This window comes from Gambusia affinis, linkage group LG19 (genome assembly GCF_019740435.1).
Source record: "Gambusia affinis linkage group LG19, SWU_Gaff_1.0, whole genome shotgun sequence".
Taxonomy (NCBI): domain Eukaryota; kingdom Metazoa; phylum Chordata; class Actinopteri; order Cyprinodontiformes; family Poeciliidae; genus Gambusia; species Gambusia affinis.
Window position 1 is genome coordinate 17,565,678 of NC_057886.1, and position 22,990 is coordinate 17,588,667.

A 22,990-nucleotide genomic window follows, 5' to 3' on the forward strand; every position below is an offset into this window, starting at 1 on the left:
TGCTGCAATTAGAGTCATATGGTGTGAGCTTACTGCTTCCCACGGCTTCACCCGATAAGGTCATTTTGTTAGATGAAGACGGCAAATACATCCAATACTGTGAGTTGCATATTATGAATTTATTTTGCAGGCATGTCTTTTCCTCCCACCAAGCTGTGAATTCATTCTGTTTCATACTATTGCATTCACAGCATCTCTTCTTTTTCCTTCTGTGAAACTGTTATTTTTCACTGTCTGCGTTTTATTTCCCAATTGTACAACAAATAAAATATGAAGGGCATTAATGCAAACAGCTGCAGATGATGAAATGGGACAATGGCATTGTGAAAATTGCCAAACAGAAATGAATGTGGCACTCTGAGATACATGTTAAAGAACACCATTATTCTTTCACACAATTGGCCTCTGTTTGCCTGCTAATAGGTCTGTTAGTCGTGTCTGTATAACTGAATACCAATAATGTACCAAGTGCTGCCTCATAGCAAAAAAAAATGGTTTGATCCTTGTTTAAAGTGTGTCAGCTTTTTAACCCTATTAGTAGTTGATTTCTCTTTGGGATGTGTGTGAAGCACTGGGGAGGCTACACTTTAAAAGGTCACTAATGCACTCAGCTTGCTGAAGGGGATAAAAGGAATGCTGGATGTTTGTTTTGGGTTTTTTTTTATCTGTCTTTACAGCCAGTTACCTGAAGATTCAGACCATAATATTTGAAGATAGCTTGGTACTTTGACTATGAGGAAAGTGGAAATGGAGAAGGTGTGAAACATTAACAGCACCTGTATCCTGTCTCTGTCTACTGACAGAATAGTCATGCTCTGACCAGGAGTCTATGAATACTTGAATAACACACTAGCAGATGTCATCCTTCCAAACCGGCAAAAGAACAGTCTGAAGTTCTAGGCGGTATACTTTGCTGCAGTTTCACACAAGCGGTGGGCCAGTGAAGCAGGGAGTTGTGGTCACTCTGTAACACTGACTCGGTGTGGGCCTGTAGATAAGAGTCTGGCCAGCTCAGCTCAGCCAACATCCCCAGCTCAGCGAGTGACTGCAGAGTACACCTGGGCTGGCAGCTTCCGACCATCCAGGGACAACTGGTAAAGACTTCTTCCTCAGCTGCAGCCCAAACTGACAAAGAGAATCATGTGCAGTGGTAGGAGCAAACAGAGCAAGAGTGGCAGTGTTTAATGTGTGACTATATTATACAGAGGCTTGTGTGTGTGCAGTTATGCATGTATGCGTGTGCATGTGTTAGGGACTCTAGATCCAAAGGAATCTAGTCTACTAAAAGTTGCCCACCATCCTAACCTTTATATATGTCATACAAAGTTAAAGGTAGTGCACAATAAGAGAAATATGTTTTTAAAAGGTCAACTTATAAGAAATAGTGGTAAATGTGCACAGATCACAATTCTAGGATGTTTACATAAGGAGCAAAGAAAACTGCAAAAACAAAGAACAAAGCAAATATAAAAATGCATAATCAGCATTAGACACACATTGAAACATTAGCATTCTTTGCCCTGGGTACCTTGTATTGAAATATCAAAATATAGTTTTATGTTTGAATACTTTGCAAAAACTACCAAAAGGACAAACCGAAGGTATTTCACATGGTAAACATTTAAATCACATCTCCTTATGTTATAAAAATACAGTGAAAGCTATTTCTATCAGAGTACATTTAGAACTGTGATTTATGGTGTTGTGAAAGTAACACATCACATGAGCTTAGCCAATGACAATGCTGGTCTTCAGCTGTTAAAATTGTCTCCTCAATTAACATCCGGTCGGGTGTATACTCAAAGGGCTGAATAAAGCTGTGAAAATGTTTCTAAGATGGTTCAGAAGCTGTAGTGTTATCTACTGCAAATAAATCGAGGACTAATTTAGAAACAGCGGAAAAGAGAAGCAAGTGAATCATCTGTGAGACAAGTGTGTACCTGATTATGTGCCTGGAATTTTGCTAAATTATGTTTTCAGATTGTTGCAAATCCCAAATTTCTTCGGTTAAACTGTGCAAATCTGATTTCTAGTGCCAAACAAACAATGTTAGAGCATGCAGTTTTCAGTTAGTACAGTACCAGGACATCATTAATTACAAAAAAATCAATAAATCAAATAAAAAAAGCAAAGAAATATGTATGTTTCTGGTGATCTAATAGCTTTCCACAAACCAAATCACTAATAAATACCCAACACATTATCACTAAATTTGAGTTGATTTTATTCCACTATGAATTCTGTTTGTATTTTATATTGGCAGTGACAAAAAATATTTATTATACATCCAGAAAAATTCTTAAGGTCCTGTAATTGGTGATTGGTAATAACTGAAAGCCTACTTTGCTGATGTTGACAAAAGAATAACTGACACACAGATACAAATGTAAAGTGTATCTGTAAGGTATTCACAAGTCTTCACTTCCCTAATAAATCTACACTCACTCTCACTAAAAGGCAAAGTGGAGAAAGGTTGTTTGAAAATTTTAAATATTGTTTAAAAATATAAATAAAAATGAAAAACAGGGCAAAAGCTATAAATGCTTGTTTTTTTATAAATTAGTAAATTTTCTCTCTGTCATTTTTGGGTATTGTGTAGGAAAAATAAAATTATGTTGTGGAAGAAGTGTTCTGAAGGTGTAAAACAAATTGTCTTAAATTTCATGAAACATACTGTTTCAGGACCACAACTCTGAGGAGGAGTAAAATGAAAATATTCACATGGTGCATTGAACTTTTCAGATATGTTAACATGCTTCCTTCTGGGTGATTTAAGTTTAGCAAAAAGCTAAATGGTGATGAATGAATAAATGGTAAGCTACAGAAAATAGTCAGATTTTTGATATTTCTGCAGTGCTCAAAAATCCATGAGGGACGGCAGAGTCCCTGTTCGAAATTCCGTGAAAGAGGTGTACGGAGCCTGGTGCCGGAAGCCCTTTGAAAGGCCGTTTACATCGTTTTAAACTGTGTGATTGTGAGCGTGAGTGGGAATAAAAGTAGCAATAGGTATTTTGTTCCATATAACACAGTGTAACAGGTAAACCTTTTATGGATGCAAACTCGACTAAAAACCAACCTGTTTAGGATTGTATTTGAAACGTAATCAATTACAAATTTATTGACGGAACTTGACTCATTGTTGTGTTTTGATTATTGATTCTATGTTGCATTGTGTTTCTGTGTTTGATATGATGTAAATCACTTTGAAATGCCTTGATGCTGAAATGTGCAGTACAAATAAAATTTGATTGATTGATTGATTGAGTGCTGGTAGCCACCAATTACACTGTGAAAGTACATACAGTTAATTCTCATTGCTGTTTAAGTGATGAACTTGTTGAATGATTCTCTCAGGATCAAGGTAGGGCAAGCAGTGTCACATCCCATTCCTGGCAGGTCTGAGGAATGTCCAGTCCTTGACACTTGTCCAATCTAAAGCTATCGCAACCTCTCCCCTCCAGCTTCACGCTCACTAATCTCTCCTGACACCTTACAAAGTCCCGATAGGGAATCAGTCTACCCTGAAAACAATCCGGCACTCCTCCCTCGTCACCCCAAATCGGCACCAGCATGCCTCGCTCTCTGTCTGTCTTCCTTAGATTTCACTTTGCCCTCCTCCTCCACCATCCCCATTACCTCCCTCTATAGCCCACTCTTTCTCTCACATTTCCATCTGTCTTTGTCAAACTATATTCTGCTCCTCGCCTATCTTTTCTCCCTCCGTATATTCTCCTCCGTCCTCACTTTCTCACTGGGTATATCTTGCCTCTGTCGGTGGGAATCTGTTAAAAGACACTGTGATTGCCAACTGAGGAATAGTCTGCTTTCACTTAGGGACTCATTTCCATTCAAAGACGGGGGATTTTTTGTTGTTTTTTTTTTTTTTAAACTCCACAACTTGCTGTTGCTATAGTTGGAAGGTCATTATCTCCAAGTGCACCTTTATTTCCACAAGTAGGAAAGCTCCAGGAATAATTTTGGGTTGGATAAACAGAAACATCTCTCCCCTGATGCCCCTCACCCTAAATATACTTCCCTCCTTTGAGGCAAGAGATAGACGAGGGATCTGGAGATAGAATCTTTTTTTATTATTATTGTTTGCTCTGTGCGTCCATTATTAAGATGCTGTGCTTTCACAGGACAAGAAAACACAATTTTCCAGTCATAATATTTGCTTTAGCTAGTTAGTCTCGCGGAGTGAATGAGATCCTTTGAAAATCATTTTCACTAATTAGTGTATTTGGGATTCAAGAACTCTCTTGAGACGAGTCACTCAAAAAAAAAAATCCCATTTATTATTTAAATGTATTCAACAGTTCCAAAAGATAAGATAAACAAGTCATAGATTTCAATTACAAGCTGTTTGTTCTTGTCTCCGCATCTATAGAGGCTCCACCCTACAGAGCACAATCTCATTGGCTGCCGAGTTAAATATCTGTCATTGGTTGTTGCACAGAATACTGCAACTCTGAAAAAAAAAAAAGGAAGTAGTTGTGGCGCGGCACATGCTAAAAGGCAAACACACACTGATATGCACGCGCACTCCCTTCATACACATACATAAACACGCACTCAGGCGTGCAGTCATGAGAGGCAAATTCACCCATCCAATCAGTTTCATTCTCACACAAGCTGTCAGGCCACTATGTTGAACAGATCTTACCATAATGCCTTTATGTCAGTGTATATGCTGCAAATGAATGGATGACATCCAGCAAAAAACACTGAAACAGAAAAATTACGCACTCACTGTTTCACTGCTCCAGCGCCTTCTTTACCACCCCATCTGGTGGACTCTTCCTTCTGCCCTGTGCATCAAAAGTCAGATTTTTTCTTCTTCTTTCTTTTATTTTTTGTTGCCGAACAAAGCTCAGAGATCAGCACGGCACAGAAGAGGAAGGGATCAGTGCTGTGCGACCCCTATGAATCTTAAGATTTAACTTCTTCACATGGCTTGTTGTGCCAATTGGAGCATCAACACGGAGCCAGAACAATGAAAGGATTATTTAAAGTCTGCTTTAATCCAAAGAGAAGCAGGACATTGTGTGACAGTGCAAGAAACAGTGTGAGGGGGCATTATTTATACGAGATGTTACCTTTTCCATATATATTGGAAGTGCAGAATGTATAATTATTCTCCACATGAATAAAATATAGAGTAGATACCTTGTAATACCCAATGATGAAGGAAAAACACCCACTGCAATAAAATACTTAAAGTCTTCATTTAAATATTTCTTTTTCCAGCTGTTAGATTTCTTATATGCATCACAAATAACATCTCTCATTCAAACAGGATATCTTCACAAGGGACAAATATATTCTTTTTTTTTCTAAATCTCTTTTGTGCAGAATAGTATGCATATCAACAAAATAAAAACACAATCTAGGTTAATTTGCACGGAACAACACTACAAGTTCCAGTCAGTCCAGTCCTCTGAAGTGACAGCTGACTGATGCCGCTGTGGAGTAAAGAGGTGAAATCGTCCACTTTTGCAGGGTTGTCGTTTCTGTTGATATCTCTGTGCAATGGAGCAGGGCTAAAGAGGAGAGACACTCTAAGTGAGGAGCTTCTGACACATCGGTAATGTGGCAAGGGGTGCAGAAAACCAGCCCATCTAACATCCCACTCCTCCCACGCCACCTGCTAGCTGGTCTCATGTGTCCTCAGGGAGCTTTCCATCCCGGCTTGGCCGCGGGAGCCTGGATGTCTTGGCTGATGGATATGAAGCAGAGGTGACTGCGATGATGGAGAGAATTAGGAAAACTAGAAAGCATTCTGGCTTTTTTTAACACACACAAGCCTTCCCCCTTTACCCCCCTTTTGTCATGAAACTCTCTGAGTATCTTCCGGTTTGACAGCCTCTGTGACTGTTTGTTCTCAGTCTGCGTAGAGGATGAAGCCAGAGAAGGTGCTGTACTTATTGTTGTTGCCGCCGTGGGCTTTGCCTCCGTCTAGTTTGATGTACACCTCATCGCCAGCATCCAGATGGAGGATGACACTGTTTGAGGCGTAGTCATAGTTCTGGTCAGCGTCTTGGGCAATGGCACTGGCACGAACCTGCAGGAATGGGGGGGAATATGAAGAGAAATGGATAGTCTTGTTAGTTACACCATATGTACATATATAGCTCATTTCACACAGCATATGTTCAGAATCAGTTGTCAGTCTATCATCCTTTTCAGACAGCTAGGTACTAAATTTGGAGTTAATTTCAATTTTAAAACTGAACCACAACACTTGGCAGGACATTCTTGCGAAAGATAGTTAAGATACCATTTATAGAAAGATACAGGGATATATAGATGGATGGAAAGATTTAAACTTTTATATCCATATAATTTTTGCCCTCTTGTTTATTGAAAAAAGCAAAAATATGTAATTAGAGTAGAGCCACAGTGATACATCCAAATTAGAGGCTAGTGCAAATACACACACGGTTAAAGGAAGTGGACATGGAGGATTGGAGGATCATGTATAATTGTTATGTTGAGGGTGCAAAAATGATATAAACATCTAACAATATTCTGCAGTTTGAATGACAAAAGATGACCAAATAATATTTTACAACAAAAGCCTGCTGTTATCTGCAGTTTGATTATCCTGAGTCACAATTAACACGCTTTCCTAAAATAAATTCAAAGTTCTACTCTCAAGAAAATGAGCATTGGTTTTATACAAAATAATGTCATATCTTATTTAAAATCTGTTTATTGTAGCTAAATTAACTTGCAAGATACATTGCATAAATAGTCACCCCCTATTCTTACAAATTTTATCACATTACACCTATAAACCTTAGTGTATTTATCAGGATTTTATGTAATAAGCTAAGGCTAAGAAAACTGTGAAATGGAAGATGGATGCAAGTTTTCAAAAACATTTTCACAAATTACAATATAAAAAACATGTTGTAAAACAACCTTTTTTTTGTAATTACAGCTCCAAATCTTTTGTTGTATTGACTGATTTCATTTAGGATGGAGTGTGTGTAAATAAAAATGTACACACTTTTCAGATATGTATTTGTTAAATTTGAAAATAATTGCTCATTTTTCTGCCATTTAACAATTATCCACGACTTTGTTTTGTTCTATGACATGAAGCATCAATAAAATACCAGCATGTTTTTGTCATTGATAAAATGTGAAATAGTTCCTTTGGTGTGAATAATTTTGCAAGGCACTATAACCAGATATAAGCAAGAACTCTTTAAAAGGGATAAATATTGTCTTGAATAATTAACATTTTGTTTTATTTTGTCCTTACTTCCTTAAATTTAAATCACACGTTTTACTGAAATGTTTAGATACCTGTTGCACATTTAAAAACATTCAGCATATTAGCCACAAATTTTAACTTGCACCATGTGGTAAACAAATAAAATTTTGAAAATTTAAATTCATTTATTACAAGGAACCAAAGTTGGCTAAATTTAAAATTTAGGCATTAGACTTATTTTCCTGTTGGTGCTTTATTTGGACATTTGTTGTGGATTTGCAGTTTTTCAATAAAATAAAGAGTAAACTGAATTAGAAACTTAGAAAAATAAATACATTAATGATAGCTTTAAAGTTTTCTCATTTGTTTTACATGAAAGTAATTTCAGAAACAATGTTTAAACAAGTTTTATGCATGGTCATTTACAAATGAAAGGAAACCAGTTTATATCAGGCAGAGACCACATACAACAATATTTTAGTGACTGTTAAAATAAAATTAGAAGACGGAAAATATTCATTTTCTTATGGTACAAAAATAAATGTATTATTCTTTCAGCTAATTACAAAAGCAATCAAATAACTGGGCCTAGAAGTGTAGCAAAAATAAGTAAAGCTCTATATTTGGTGCCTCTTTAAAAGTTTTAAAGTGTGAAGTTAAAAGAATAACTGGACAGAGCTGACATTTCACCCACAGGACCTACAAGAGGGACAGTCAAACCTCAGGCCGTTCTGTCAAGCAGATTTATGGTTTCAATTGAGCCAGTGGTCTTTCATAAAGAAAAGAAAAAAACAAGGAGAGAAAAAATACTAAGGTTTCACCTTGGAACAAAAGGTCCACAGAACAAAAAGTCTCAGAAACTGCACAGCAAGGCACACTCACAAGGTTTTATGATAGAAACCACTTAAAAGTACAAAAAAAAGGCAAGATATCAACAACAGGAGATCTCTTTCAAGATAAGTAGGAGTGTCTGGTAACAACTGACAAGACCCATGGGACTGATCTGCCTAATAAATAAGTAAAAGAGAAGTATTTTTCCATCTGTGTTTGTTCACAGACTGTATTTCTGTGACAATGAATATGTGAGTCTGACTTCAGGGCATTCACTGCAGCTTCCCAGTATCCTGTCCTGGGTAATTAAGAGCTCCACTACAAACACTCAGTGTCTCTCTTGAGAGGAAGTTTCAGTGCCACGCAAGTTCATAAACATCAGCTTATTTTTCACACATGTGGTTCGTGTGTATAAGTGATACAAATGAAAACTACTGGCAGATTTCAGAGATGACAGCTGCTGCATGAGGCTTTTATATTAGGCTGGAGTGTCAGAGGTAGTATACAGGATTATGCCAATATGATTCTCTAACTTATAACTGCTATGGGACAGAAAACACAGGTTATAATACGGTTATGTTACCACTTTCTTTTTCAAATTAGAGAACATAAAATTTTATTTAGCTCATATACAATTGCTTTTGAACAAAGTGTTTGTAATCTTGCAAATAAACTTTAAATTGAGTTGAACTTAAACCAAAAAGATCGTCACAGAATTCAAATTTTCTGTAGTTGTTTGTGCCCATTAGAGGAAAACACTCCGTGTTTTATTTTATTCCTCTTGGACAATGGAGATGTCTACTAAAGGACAGATATAGATAATCAATTACATTCTGCAGGGCAACAGTGCCACTTGATCTCAGTCCAGCTCAATATCAATATATAATGAAAACCAAACTGAAGGCAATAAACTTCTGGAACAAGTAAGATGTGGATGTGCTTACAGTGCAGACCTGGCAGAGTTAATGCCTGTGCTTCACGAACTGTCAAAATAAAGATGTTTAGAGCTTTATTTAACTGCATTTCACACAGATTTTTGTCACTTTGGCTGTTTCTGATGACAGCAGAAGAGAGAGATACATCTGCTTGTTCCTGTGTTGCTGTATATTAATTTACCTATAACTAATTATGCAGTACAGCAGAGTCCACCCTTAAACCAGAGCACTGACGAGAGATTCTGTGTATTACCCATGTTTATGTCTTTATCTTATTGTGTCTGTGGTCACTACATGTCTGCTCCAAATGAACTTTCCTCAGAGGACTATAAAGTATATCTTACCTTGTTTGCAAGATATTTTGGTAATGACATTTACCAAGACCTAGTTAAATTCACTTCAAATAATTTAACTAATTGAGTTCAGTTCAAATTAATTAAAGCAGAATTAATTTATGTTCATCCATTATCACCTAAACCTTTAAAACTTGTATGTGTTAAATAATTATTGCTCCTTCATAAATTTCCTAAAACAAAGTCTGTGATAATTTTCAAATTGTCACCTTAGTATTTTGATTACATCATTGTCTATTCACAAGCTGCTCGTCAGAAAATTTGCATCCATTCAATTTTCTACGGTTTTCTTTGCATAAATGATATTACAATAAGGCCAAACTCACGTAAATGCTGATATATTTTTTGTGTTTTAGATACATAAAGTAGAAGATTAAATAAAATGTGACACTGATCATGGATCTATCAGGTTGCTGCAAGATATTTTCTTTTCTTGTTCCAGTTAAGGTACTCTTTTTATGTTCTTCCCTCTTGTGATCAAGCACCATTTGATTCAGTTTAATTTGTCAGTTTATTACAAAACACAACAAGTGCCATCTCTGAGGACTTTTCAAGAAAGCCAGACTCAATTCATATTCAGTAATACAACTATAAAAATAATTCTGTACAGGATGAGCAATGAACATTAAAAAGATGAAAAATGATAGAAAGAAACTGGCCCTGATAGATAGATAGATAGATAGATAGATAGATAGATAGATAGATAGATAGATAGATAGATAGATAGATGATAGATAGATAGAGATAGATAGATAGATAGATAGATAGATGAGATAGATAGATAGATAGATAGATAGATAGATAGATAGATAGATAGATAGATAGATAGATAGATAGATAGATAGATAGATAGATAGATAGATAGATAGATAGATAGATAGATAGATAGATAGATAGATAGATAGATAGATAGATAGATTTAGATTTTGTTTAGCTAATTTATCTTGTAGTCTGTTTGCTCTTTATTTTATTATTAAAAGTTTTAAAGTTAACCAGAGGGCTGCATGGTCGTGCATTTGGACAAATGTACCTTGTATCAAGAAGGTCTTGGGTTCAATTTTTAGCCAATGGTCTTTTCACAATAAGTTTAATAACATTCTTCCAGGCATGTGGGGGTTCTCTCCTCCCACAGTAAAAAAAAAAGAAAAAGAAAAAGAAAATTAACTATTTGGTAAAATCTGTTAGGTTACTCTAAGTTTCCCTTAGGTGTGTGTGTGTGCGTGTGTGCGTGTGTGTGTGTGTGTTTGCATGCCTGTTTGCCTTGTGTGATTCTGTGTTCCCCTGAGATGAACTGGCAACTTGTCTAGCGATCTCCTCTCTTTCTCATCTCTCTCCTAATGACCAGTGGAGATACGCCATGTAAGGATAAGCTGGTATAAAAAATGGACGGACACGCTAACAGAAGACATTGTTCCCGTTTCCATAAAAAAACAAAAATGTTTCAGATCCTTTTGTTGAGGATGAAAGAGAAAAGGCTCAATGGAGGAAACGGCTTAGCTCCACTGTTACACCAGAGCAGGAGGGAACTTCTTTTATTTCAGAAGTCCCTGCTGAACTTCTGTAACTTAGAAAAAACTTTCTAATAACCACATGACTGGTAAGCTAAGATTTGATCTTCCAGTCATGTGGCCGGCTGTGGCTCCACAGTCTGCAGCAGGACCCCTCACTACGTGTGCAAAATACCGGGCACCATGTCCGTTGTGTCTTCACTTTTTCCTTCAAATGAATTCTTTTAAAAGCTAATGCTGAATGCCCACATCTAATAACTCAATAGTAAAATTAAAAGTTGAGTAGAAGCATACATTAAACCAACAAATCTGTTCACCCAAAGCTCTCAACTTTAGAAATTTTTTGTAAAAAAAACAAAAAAAGTTAATGTTTGTCAAAAATATTTCAAGTTTAGCTCAATGCCAAATAGAGCTGTGTTTAGAGTTGTAAGTCTAAGCTTATGATATGGAAATTTGCATCAGTATTCTCCAAAAGGCCTGAGCTCTACTCATGAATCTGTTCATGCACAACACTGATTTTCACAATCTCCACTTGCTGCCTGCGTTACATCTCAGGGCTGTTATACAGCTACTAACTAAGAGAGCTGCAACATTTGCTGCTAAATGGAGTAGAATTGAATAAAAAGATCATTATTTTCTCCAGAGGGAAAAAAGTAAAGCATTGTGCATCATTCGATGTAGTCAGTGGGTAAACAAGCCTATTAGTCATGTTGTCCAGTAAGGCAAAATTGAGATCAATAGTTTCCATGCATCTGAAAGTTTTTTCTTTGAAGCTCATTACTGGGAATTCTGGTGTCCACTTTGGCTTTTCTGGGGTGGGAGTGCAAAGTTCCTCAAATAGGTTTGGTCGAAAGTAACTGGACCATCTGAAGTCATGGAAGATTCCTAATAATGAGTTGGTCTGCTTAAGAAGTTAAAATAGCAATTGAATTGACAAATAAAAGTGATTTGTGTTAAAATAAGGTTATTCATTTAAAGTAAGAAGTTAATCTTAAAGTAAGAAAATCAACCTGAAATCAATCCCACCTAGTTCCCTTTTTAATTGTATTTTTGCTCAAATTTGTTTCTTTTCTACATATCCCTTCAGAAAGGTTTATCTAGGATAGTAACATATTTCACTTTTGACCTTTCTTTGTCGATGCATAGAGCTTTAAGTTAATCTTCTCCAGTTTTTTTAAGTGCAGCTAGAACATTAATATGTGCAGAGGATGTGCAGAGGCATCAAAATACTTATTAAAATAGCAAACACAAAGATTTGCTTGCATGAACTCAGCAGCCACTAGTTTGTTTAGTTGTCAAATAAGAACACACAGTTACTGCAGCCTTTTAAATTGGCACCAGCATTAAAACAATTGCCTTTAAAATAGAAAAACCATGAGGGAGTCTGTTAGTGCTCTTTTTTCTAAGGAACACAATGCAAAACTCACAGAGTCGGCTGCCGCAGGTTACAAATTCAAACTGGTAATGTCTGCAATCCTACTTGTGTTACAAGTAGGATTTTCAAACGTAACATAGTAGTTTCAAATGTACCACTTGCAGCTGTGCTTTTACACCTCTCTGCGTTTTGGGTTATCATCTTAGTTGCTCATGATAATATTCCTTCTCTTAGGTTTCCGACAAAAGCCTTCTGACAAGTTATCTGACGCTTATTTCTCTGTGAGATTCAGAAAGTCTCAGCTGGTCTTTGCTTTACTTTCTGCTCACTGAGTTGAAAATGCGTCATCGCGAAGCAGGGCTGACACCTTTTCTGCATTTTAAACAGTTTCTCAACGAAGACAAACGCACATGAACAGAACCGCGGCCACATAAAGCCAGGAGATCATTTTAGAGTTGGTAAGCCTTGGCCTCATCCAGAGTGCCCTCCCACACACTTTTAAGCTTGAATAGCCTTTTTTTTCTTTTTCTTGCTCATAAAGGTTCCTAACTGTGTAAAAAGATCCAGAAGGACTTCAAGTCTTACCTTGATAAGAGCCAGCCAAATTCTCGAAGTGTTAGAATAGGGAATGGATTTTATCAGCTTTTTGAATAGAAGCCATTTTAGGCCCTCTTTATAAAAAGAAATTACAAAAAGGATCTTTTGTTACTCTTTGAAAGGAGAAAGACATTTGCCTTTTTTAAAAATCAAATATTTAATGACATTTAAAGGAATGTTTGACATCTGCTCATTTTTGGGTCTTTGTTGAGCAAGTTATGTAATTGCAAGGACATTTTTTTTCTTGACCTTCCTCTTAATGAACTCTGCAAAGTTCACATTTACAAGAAAGCCTTCAGGCTTAGTTGTACATTGAACCTTGACAGTCGCGACAAAACTGTGTTGGAGACACTGCAGGGTTCTCAGACTCCTCCAGAGCGAGTTCTGGACAGCAAGCGGAGGCGTCACTTTAAAAATCCACACTGTGCAAGTCTTGGAAAAGGTTGTGAGATGCCGGAGTCATATATAGAAAATAGTCATTTTATTTTATTGTTTATCCACATGATTAAATCTAGCACAGTTCATATCGATGTGCAAACAACGCCTCGCACTGTGACTCTCAGACACAGGCGTCCGGTGCATATTAATATGATACGTCATGCCACAAGCGTGCAAAGTCAACATCATCTTATTAGAGGGTTAGTGCAGTGGGAGAGGCAGCTGATGATGGCTCTGGAGGATTTGTCAGCTGGGATTTTTAATGAAATTTTTTCAAAATATTTGCTTTGCAGGTAGGCTCACAGGAACCGGCTACCTCTGGCAATGTCACAGCTGTGTCACATATCTGAGAAATCCTCTTCATTAGGCTTTTAAAGAGATACATTTGGGTGTTTTTTTTGGTTGTTTTTTTAGGGTTAATTTATTTTTGTTGTGTGTGGCAAAGAATAATTCAGAACAAGCGAAAAAAGTAAAACCTCAGTAAACGTGAAATCCCATAAAATCTGAGCTCTTCCACGGCAGTATTTCTGTTTTATTTTGGTTGTTTTGCTCTAATGGTTTTCACGCCCATCTGAGGCTAACTGCTGCAGCCCCCTCCCTCCTTTGCTTTTAGTGACACACATGCATGAATAAAGACTCTATTTTTGAAATAATGATGAAGAGAGCCTCTTCTCAGAGCTTTTATTTTCTTTGTGTGTTTTTGTTTTTTTCCACGCCGCGCATAGAACTTGTTAGGGATACGAGCGCTGGGTTCATATGCAGGCAGCGTGGTGATGAGCAGAACAAACAGCCGACTGGCACTGCATGACCTTGACACAGAATATGTAGAGGAACTTTGACAGGACAAACAAAGCGTGAGGCCGCAAGCGCCTGCCTCAGCGATGGCAAATGAGGTGTCAGCAATGTTGTCTTCCTTGTGGCTGCTCGTGCATGTTTGCATCCGTCACATCATCAGCCTGATGGCTTTGATTGAATAATATTCCGTCTGTGGACGGAAAATTCAAGGCTGTGCTTTGGATTATTAGTTAATGCACGCCTGTAGAGGGAAACTGCGGATTCTCTAAACTTCCTCTAACTTGTGCAATCTAAATGTGAACGTCACAGTTGCGAAAATTAAGGCACTCATGCGAGCAATATGTGCCATGCAAGACTTCATGTCACTCAGCCTCAGTCTTAAAAGACTCTATGCTCAGTAAGTGTAGCATTTCACAAAGCATTAATTATATATCTGCTTATGAAAATCATCATAATTTAATGTTTGATTTGTTGTTTGAGAAGTCTAAAACGTCTCAACGGGGTAGTTATCTTACAAAAGGCTTTGTCTCAGTGACAAGGACGTGTCTTGTGGCTTTCCTGATGGGGGATTTGTTGACTTGGTGTTGAGCCTCCATTTTGGATCAACGAGGCTATTCTTAAATCAAAGTGTGCTGCCGTCTAATTGTGTTTGAACATTCCAGCCGTGAACTGCATGCCTAATAGCAGCTTAGATGGCTTCGCCTTCGCTTCTGAGCCCTGATCCAACATTTCCCAGCCACAGACGTATAAAACGTGCATAGTAACAAGGATAAAATCCAGAGACAGGCTAAACATTCATCAGCATTTTTCCCTCTTCCTTTTCTTGTTTTACACAAATACACCAGGGGTGCAATTTCACTAAAATAATGAGACCGGGTAGCTATGATGATGTGCAAGAGAATTGTTGTGTCACAAAGCACCATGTGTTACAGGTTCATTTGCTGGAGGACACGTAAGTGAAAACATGATAAGAAAAATGAGATGGTAACAGGAGATTTGCCATCTGTCAGACGGGAGTACTAAAAAAAATTCCTGAATTAATTCCACCAGCTGTTCGACTCGTACCTGCATACGCAGCCTACTTTAAAACAAATCAGCATTGCTGCGCAAATATCTCTCCCTTCTGATAAACTTGCTTAAAGTGATTCTAATACTACGCCTGGTGCAATATTTCATAAATTTACGGCATACATCTTGAACGTTTGCGCCTAGATTTCGACAAACAGACAGAATATGAGCATCACAAGGCAGTAATGGGAATGGAAAGCTCTGCTGAGAGAAAACAGGGCTGGATAAAAGGGCATCAACTCTGACCTACAATCCAGCCCCTCTTTTCTTTCCCGTGCCTGACTCATCCCACTCAGTTAATTACTAAGGCTTTCTGCCACCAGCACCAACACCAAACCCTTGATCACTCCTCACTGAACTGTCTGAGCTGACTCTTCAACACAGAGCCCATTTTTACAGTTTAGTTCCTTGAAAGCCCCGAGGCACACCGATCATAAAAATAGAACTATTTGAGATGAGGGTTTCTGTATTGGATTGAAGGGGGATCCTGCCAGGTTGCTTATGATGTATGATTTTCATATAGTGGCCAATACTCTGTGGGCAGTTTCAGCTGTTTTAAATTTGAGGAGGGCAATAGGTGTTAAGCACTTTGAGTTATGCCGCAGACAGCGAGGCCATTTTAGGTCATTGACTTGCAGCCTTCCCGTTAAGGGGGAGAGGATAATTGTGGGTATCAGTGAAGCCTGAATTCAGGGGACATCTAAATGTCAGGGGCGTGGGGAGAAACAGAGAGCGATATGTTTGCATAAGAGGTTCAGGGGCACTTGTCGATCTCCCATATGGCCCTCATTATAATGAAGAAGCTTTGTGAGTCAACATCACTGCATCCTTGAGTCAGCCAGTCACAGGAGACGAGCCTATTTTGGTTTGTATGTTTTGGCTCGCTCTGTACACGAGACAATACACATTAGCAATATATCACGAGCTTCTTATTCACATAAATGATTGCATGGGGAGTCTGTGTGCTGTCAAGGTGCGAAGGCTCTTAATTTAAAAAGATGTACAGGTGCGTCTTTTTAAATTAGAACACCTCTGAAAAGTTCAAATTCATAAAGTGAACCTGTGATATTACAGATTGTAGACAGTTTTACTTTAATTTTTTTCTTTCTTGATTTTATTTAAAGCTAAAGAAATTATAGTGTATAAGATGAACTAAAAAGAAAGACTATCAAAACAAAAATATGTTATGTAAAATATGTTTTATAGACTGCAATGGTGCAGTCTATAAAATCATGACTTGACAGCAGACAGTCTTTGAAACCTTGTACGAGGATGATAAGACACAAAAGGACATTAGTAAACAAGCAGGTTGTCTACAGAGTGCTGTATATTACTCAAAAGTTGAGTGAAAGGACCAAGTGTGCTAAAAATGGTTCTGAAATAACAGTGAAATCCATAGCTTTGTTGTGAACCAAATACCAGTCTAAGGTCTGTGAGAGAGTCACAAGTTGTTTGAGGCAGATGGAGGAGTTTTCAAGAGCCACAACACAGACGTATCCAGGACAGGGGCGTTCAGACAGTTTGTGAAGTCATTTTAAGAAGATCACAGTCTCCTTAAAGTAAATTCAAGTTCACAGATTTTGGAGGGAGATTGGATAAGCACATAATCCAAACCGCTTAAGAACCATTGTGAAGTTTCCACAAGTGGTGGGGATTTGGGAATCAGTTTCATCTGCTGGTGTTGGTCCAGTGTGTTTCATCAGCCAGTTCAGCTTTCTACCAGGAAATTATAGAATATTTCATACTTCTTTCTGCTAACGAGCTGTATGGAGATACTGATTTCATTTTCGAGCCCCTGCACATACTGCCAATGGTATCATTAACGACCATAATATTATGGTGCTTGATTGGCCTGCAACCTGTCCTGACATTAACTCCAGAGAGAATCTATGGAATAGTTATTTGGGTAAGATGAGAGACACCAGACCCAACGATGCAGATGAGCTGAAGGCCACTATTATAACAACCTGGACTTCGTTAAGAACTAACCAAAGCCATAGATCAATTATCCATATGCCACACTGAATTGATGGTGTAATTTGTGCAAAATAAGTTCCAACCTAGTAAATTTATTTAGATGCAACTTTGCAGTATGTAAACATTTTAAGAAGAAATTGAAATATAACAGAAAAAATGTTGGGCAGTTCTGAAACATTAAATCTTCTCCAAGAATGATAGATTTTCTTCAGCGTGCTTCCAGATGACAGCTCGATGTCATCTTGACATTTCCAATCTGTGTGGTATTTTCTAACAACGTTGGCCAATCTTCATTTAATAGCTCTCGCACCTAATTAGGCCAGCTCTAATGTTCCACTCGGCAGAGTGTCAAATCCAATGTCCAATTACATAGAAGATCAAGGCCAAAGGTCCGCCTCCGCTACGTCTCAAGCTGATTATAGAAGAAGTGCCATGATATACACACATCGTGGAAAGAAGCAGGTCTCTCAGAGGAAGGAAAGAAAAGCATGTACTCTCACACATACACTTGCACATAAGGGGATCAATACCACAAGCAAAAAGGCTGAGGGACTAAGGGTGGCTTTCTCAAACCCCGCTTGTCTCTTTCAGACAGAGTGCCTCTGTTACACCAAGCAAACACACAAAGGCTCCTCAGTGCACAACGGAGAATCGTAGGTCCAAACAGTACCAGAATGCTAAAATCAATCAAGCCAAATCAAGTGTTGCTGTAGTGTGGATACTTTGAGTTTTAAGGTAAAGACAAACTGTCTTTTGTCATGTTAATAGGTTTACTGACATCTCTTTTTATTATTAACATCCTTCTGACATTCAACACAGCATACCCAATCCAGATGGCTCAGTTCCCGTGTTTAATGTTGGAATTGTGACCAGATGCTAAACACTGTGCGTGGGTTTCACCTGGATATGCAGCAACAGGATAAACAATCTGTGTTCATGTGTATCAGAGCTGAAGACGTCCAGGAGACGCCTTTACGAGTGGAGATGGTCTGCGACGAATGGTTTGACAAGGAAATGACATGTGACTGTACTAAAAGCCAAGCAATGTTTAATGGTTAAAAGGGGGAAAAAAAGTTTTTCTTAAAAGCGAAGTTTGAGGGAAGACAGCATACTTTAACTCATTCTGCTACACAGCAATGCATCACTTGAGAACAATGAACAATACAAAAGGCGCTGCGCTTTTAGTAAATCGATTTTGAGGTGTCACAATCCACTTCTCCCTGGCTCCCATTTTTGGAGCAAAACTTTTTTCTTTTTTTGCTTTTAAGATAAAAACTTCTAAAGAGGAGTGAGCATCTGTGGACCATAGAGGTGAGTTGGAGGGCACTACACCGCTGGGCTGGGTCGAGGCAATGGGCTAGAAGGGGGTGGCAAAGCATGAGGGTGTGTGTTGGGAGATTGTGTGTAGGTATAAGGAGGAGACTGCAGTGGTAATTGCAAGGGAAGAGGCATGTGCACGAAGGACGTTGAAGCTTATTAAAGGAGGAGACAGAGTGATTATTCACTATGGTTCTCTTGAGAGACTGACGCTGAAGTCATTGCTTTTAATTAACTTTGAAACGGTTTTGCGGATTAATAACAATATTAAGAAGGGAACTGAGAGGAGAGGCGCAAACACATCCTGGATCTGGTTCAAGCTTTTTAATTACAATTAAATAGACAAGATGGCACAATAGCACAATAACCATGTCTTTTCTGCCCTCCTTTCTTATCCCCTCCACTTAGAAATTATCTTCATTGTCTCTGCCAAGTCCCAGAGAATGTGGCATTATTACAGCAATGCATTGATTCATTAAGGTGAACTTTAAATTTTAGGCTTAGTCCAGAAGTACAAGCATTGAAGACAACAGCAACAACAACAACAACAACAAAATTAATTAAGTGGGGTGAACTACCATGTTCAAGTTTTCCCAAAAATTACAAAAGTTCAGGGGAAAATGCTTGAATTGTTCTGTTGCACTGTACCAAGAGAACAGAGGCACAAGTAGAAGCTGTGAAGAAAGAAGGCGACCTATAAAAGTGGAAGAAGTACATGCTAAGGTGAAAACATCACTACACAGGCCCTAAAACTCCCAACACTTGGCTGAATCCAAAAGATGATAAAATACTGGTATTGTTTGCAATTCCCCAGCCTCCTTCATCCCCCCACTCACAGTACAGCTTTTTGCAGCTTTAATGAGCTGAGTAAAGCACCAGCGAGGCCATAGGAGCTTGTGCTCGACTTTCAGCACTTCATCAGTGATGAAGCATAAGTTGGACAAATATTTATAACCATTCACAGTCATTTACACAAAGTAATACTCAGGAGGCTCTTCCATTAAACCAGGCTCACCACCTAATAAAAAAGTGAGAGGACTGCTCACTTATGCATTAGCTGTGCTTGCATGGGACAGAGGAGGACAGAGTCAGAGCAGCAGTTGCCACTTTGAAAACGTTACCCGGGTCTCAGGAGATGAACACTGTGCTGCTAACTTAAGTACCTCCACACCTTCCTCTTGAGAGTGGAATGAGGCAGGAACAGAAGGCGTTTTTATGGCCACATATGTTCTCTACCCCCTTCTATATATCAATGCTTTTACACTCACCCATAAACATTACTGTTGAGTAAGGCATTGTACATAGAAGGTGATTGCTGTAACTCCCTTTTCATTTCTAACTGAGCATATAGTTGGGGGTAAAGGAATTACCTCTGGCTCCTTTGGTGAGACTGAAGGTTCACGCTGATTTTATCTCCACGTGTCATGGTCTTGGCTTCTGAAACCACTGTGTAATCTGTTGGAGCATCTTCCTAAAAAGCATAAGCCCTTAAAAGGTTTTGATTTAAAACCTGCTGTCTGGAGCTGTTTTGTTTGTAATACGACTTATCTCAATTATCTTTTTGACACTTTGTTTTTTTTTCCTCCACAGACAGCACTCATTTCTGCAAATTACGGTCATCTAAAATGATTAAGTAATGTGTTTTATTTATCAATTTATTAAATAATTTATGTGTCACAAAAGATTGAATGCTGAGTCTCATCACATCAGTGAATCTCCTTGTGCATAATTCACTGTGATTTTATGTGACAAGAAACTAAGTGCATCTGAGCTTGTTAAGCATCAATTTGTACATTAAAAATGCATTTTGGGAAAGGCAATACAGTAAGACATCTTAATTTGTCATTTCTAATAACTTCATATCATGCTGACCAGAAACTGTTAGAACTAAACATTTATCTCATTTAATATGTCTGTAATGAGGTTTTTATGATTACATAGCTGCAGCAAATTACTGTTTGTCTTTACGCCCGTGTTTTTCTATGGTTTTTAGTACTAATATAGAAATAGACTGATATTTACTTATGCGTGCTTTAAATATACTTACTCAATCGAATGCTACTGTCGAAAACGTGTGCTGGCGCCACTTTGAAGAGAAAAGATCTGACGGATAGCTAGAAGTTGTGAAGTGTAAGAGGCGCGTTAGGAGAGGACCCTTCAGGGCGCACAATAATATTAGAAAACCAAGCATCAAAGAGGACAAGAATAAATCACATAAACGCATTTAACACGACTTTGGAAGTTGATGAGTGCAGGAGCCGTAACGCAGCGCATTCCGCTAAGCTTTCACACTGGATGTGGCGCATTATCTCCCCTTTCTGCTGCGGCGTTTACAAAAGTTCATTTGTCAGGATTAACTGTGACTCCGCAAACTAATAATGGTAATAAAATAATAATAGTTATTATTATTATGGCTGATTAGTGTATCAAATAAAATAAAAGTAAATACAGAACGAGAGAAAATAATATTTGTAAGCTTAAAAATTGTCTCCATTCATTTCATTTCCATCCCCGTTCTGAAGCGATACAAATGGTAACTTGCCACAACTCCCGTTCAATTACACTAATTTTATGAGAACGGACTGTGAAAGAGAGAGAGAGAGGAACAACGCGATTGTCCAAAAGGTTTTCCGAGTCAATGAATCAAGGGTTCACTTGCTCTGCGCGTTCAGCCGGTACCATATTCTGGATCTGGACGCGCGTATATCTCGGGACGCATCACTCCAGGAAAAGACGCTTTGGAACCAGCCGTCACTTTTTTTCATCTCCCGGTCTGGATGTGCGCTACGGCTGTGCGCTTTTAACCGGACTACAGATGCCCCGTTTGTTTTCAGAATGCTTCCCTTTTATTTCGGGTCTTTCTGATATCTTCTGGCAAAACATGGATCTTTAAGCAGGCGCGCTGCAGAGGGAGCGCTAAAGGAAAAGTCAAAAAGTATTTTTAAAGTACTCACCTGACCGTTCTTGCAGAGGTCTGCCCACATGCTTGTGCCATCCCCTCCTCTCATCAGCACATGGTAGATGAAGAAGTATGTACCCGGTATGCTGCAGATGAACTTGCCCGAAATGCCATCATAGTTGTTGCCAAGGTTGGTGACCACATCGTCAAACTTTAGGATCTCATAACCTTCATGGGGGTTTTTAAGCCCGGCATAGAAGGCCACCCGGGGCACTGTGCTGTAGGTAGCTGTGCTGATAGCTCCATTATCCCCCAGACCCAAAATCCCAGTCCTTCCATGATCCCCTCTGTCACCTGGGGGCCCAGCTGGTCCTGGTGGCCCAGGTTCACCAGGCGGTCCGGGCGGTCCAGGTGGTCCAGGCGGTCCGGGCTTTCCTGGCCTGCCAGGCTTTCCCTGTGGGCCCTGCTGCAGAGTGGACGGTGGAAGAACATTGCTGTGGTCAGTCAGTGCCTCTGCCTCACCCTGCAGACCAGTGGAGCTGGTGCTGCTGGCCGGAGTGCCCTTGTTTAAGTAAGGGTCGCACACCATACGACAGGTGCCCAGCATCTCGTAGTGGCTGGCATCTGTACTCACGGAGCTGACAAGCACAGGGATGAGTACCACCAGCACCAAGACCAGCATAACCCCCACAGCAGCCGCCACCAGGGTCTTCCTCCCGATGCTGAGTCGGGGAAGGGGCTGCGCAGCCAGCGTGGGTCTCCCGGGGGCGGAAATGGTGACTGTTTAGTGTGGGGAGCCTGTCACCGAGGAAAGGGACCCGGAGATCCCAGGAAGAGTTGCAAGAGGAGCGGCGAGTGTGTGAGGGTGAGACAGAGACCCACATACACTTAATACAGCTCACTGCTCCACTCAGTCACACTCAAGTAGGCAAGCAGTCACTCAAACATAGAAAAAGACTTAAGGAAACCCAAGCATACACAGGGAGACATTCAGCGCGTACTTACAAACACAATGTGACTTGTGAGAAGAAGCAAGAAGTATGCAGAGCCCAGAGGAATGGAGTGAGAGACAGAGGGAGCGAGACAGAGGGAGGGAGAGGGAGAGAATAATGAGAGTGGGTGAGCATGAGAGATACAGAGCAGCCTGTGTGCGTGTGTATGTGTGTGTATGGTGAGTTTGTGGTGCCGTGTTCTCAGGCTTGGCTTTTTATACGGAAGCAGCTCCAGAGACCCCACACCCACCCTCTTGCTCCCCCGTCGCGTGAAAGGTTGGTGCGGTTACGTCCCCTTTTTCTCTACTGCTCTCTCGGACGAAGGACTCTCCAACATGCAGCCTCCTGAAGCACAGAGGAACCAACACAACGCCCTGGCCACCTTGCTCTCCCTCTTCACTTTTCTTTCTCCCTCCTTCCCCCACTTGTGATGTTATTTCTCACCCTCTTGCGTTGTCTTCTCTCTCATCAACATCCAGGCTCTAAAAATAAAGATGGAGCTGTGGAAAGACAATCCTTTCTCTCTCTTTTTTTTCCCTTTTACTGGAGGTGGGCTCTAAAGATTTATGCATATATGTGCGGAGACACAACACTTAAATGTACTGTGCCAGAAAATGCTAGCAGCTTCTCAGAGGAATAATAGTGCTAATTGCAGAGCTAAATGCCAAGAACAAACTTATAAC

The 22,990-nt window shown here is 39.3% G+C and overlaps 1 protein-coding gene across 1 annotated transcript; it reads right to left on the minus strand.

Moving 5' to 3' along the window:
* Positions 1-4,275: 4,275 nt before the first annotated feature.
* On the minus strand, positions 4,276-22,712 carry LOC122821876 (C1q-related factor). Its single transcript, XM_044100167.1, has 2 exons — positions 21,371-22,712; positions 4,276-6,061 (listed from the first exon to the last, which is right to left on the minus strand). Exons 1-2 carry the CDS (start codon positions 21,995-21,997, stop codon positions 5,882-5,884), a joined length of 807 nt encoding a protein of 268 aa, XP_043956102.1. The 5' UTR covers positions 21,998-22,712; the 3' UTR covers positions 4,276-5,881.
* Positions 22,713-22,990: the final 278 nt, after the last annotated feature.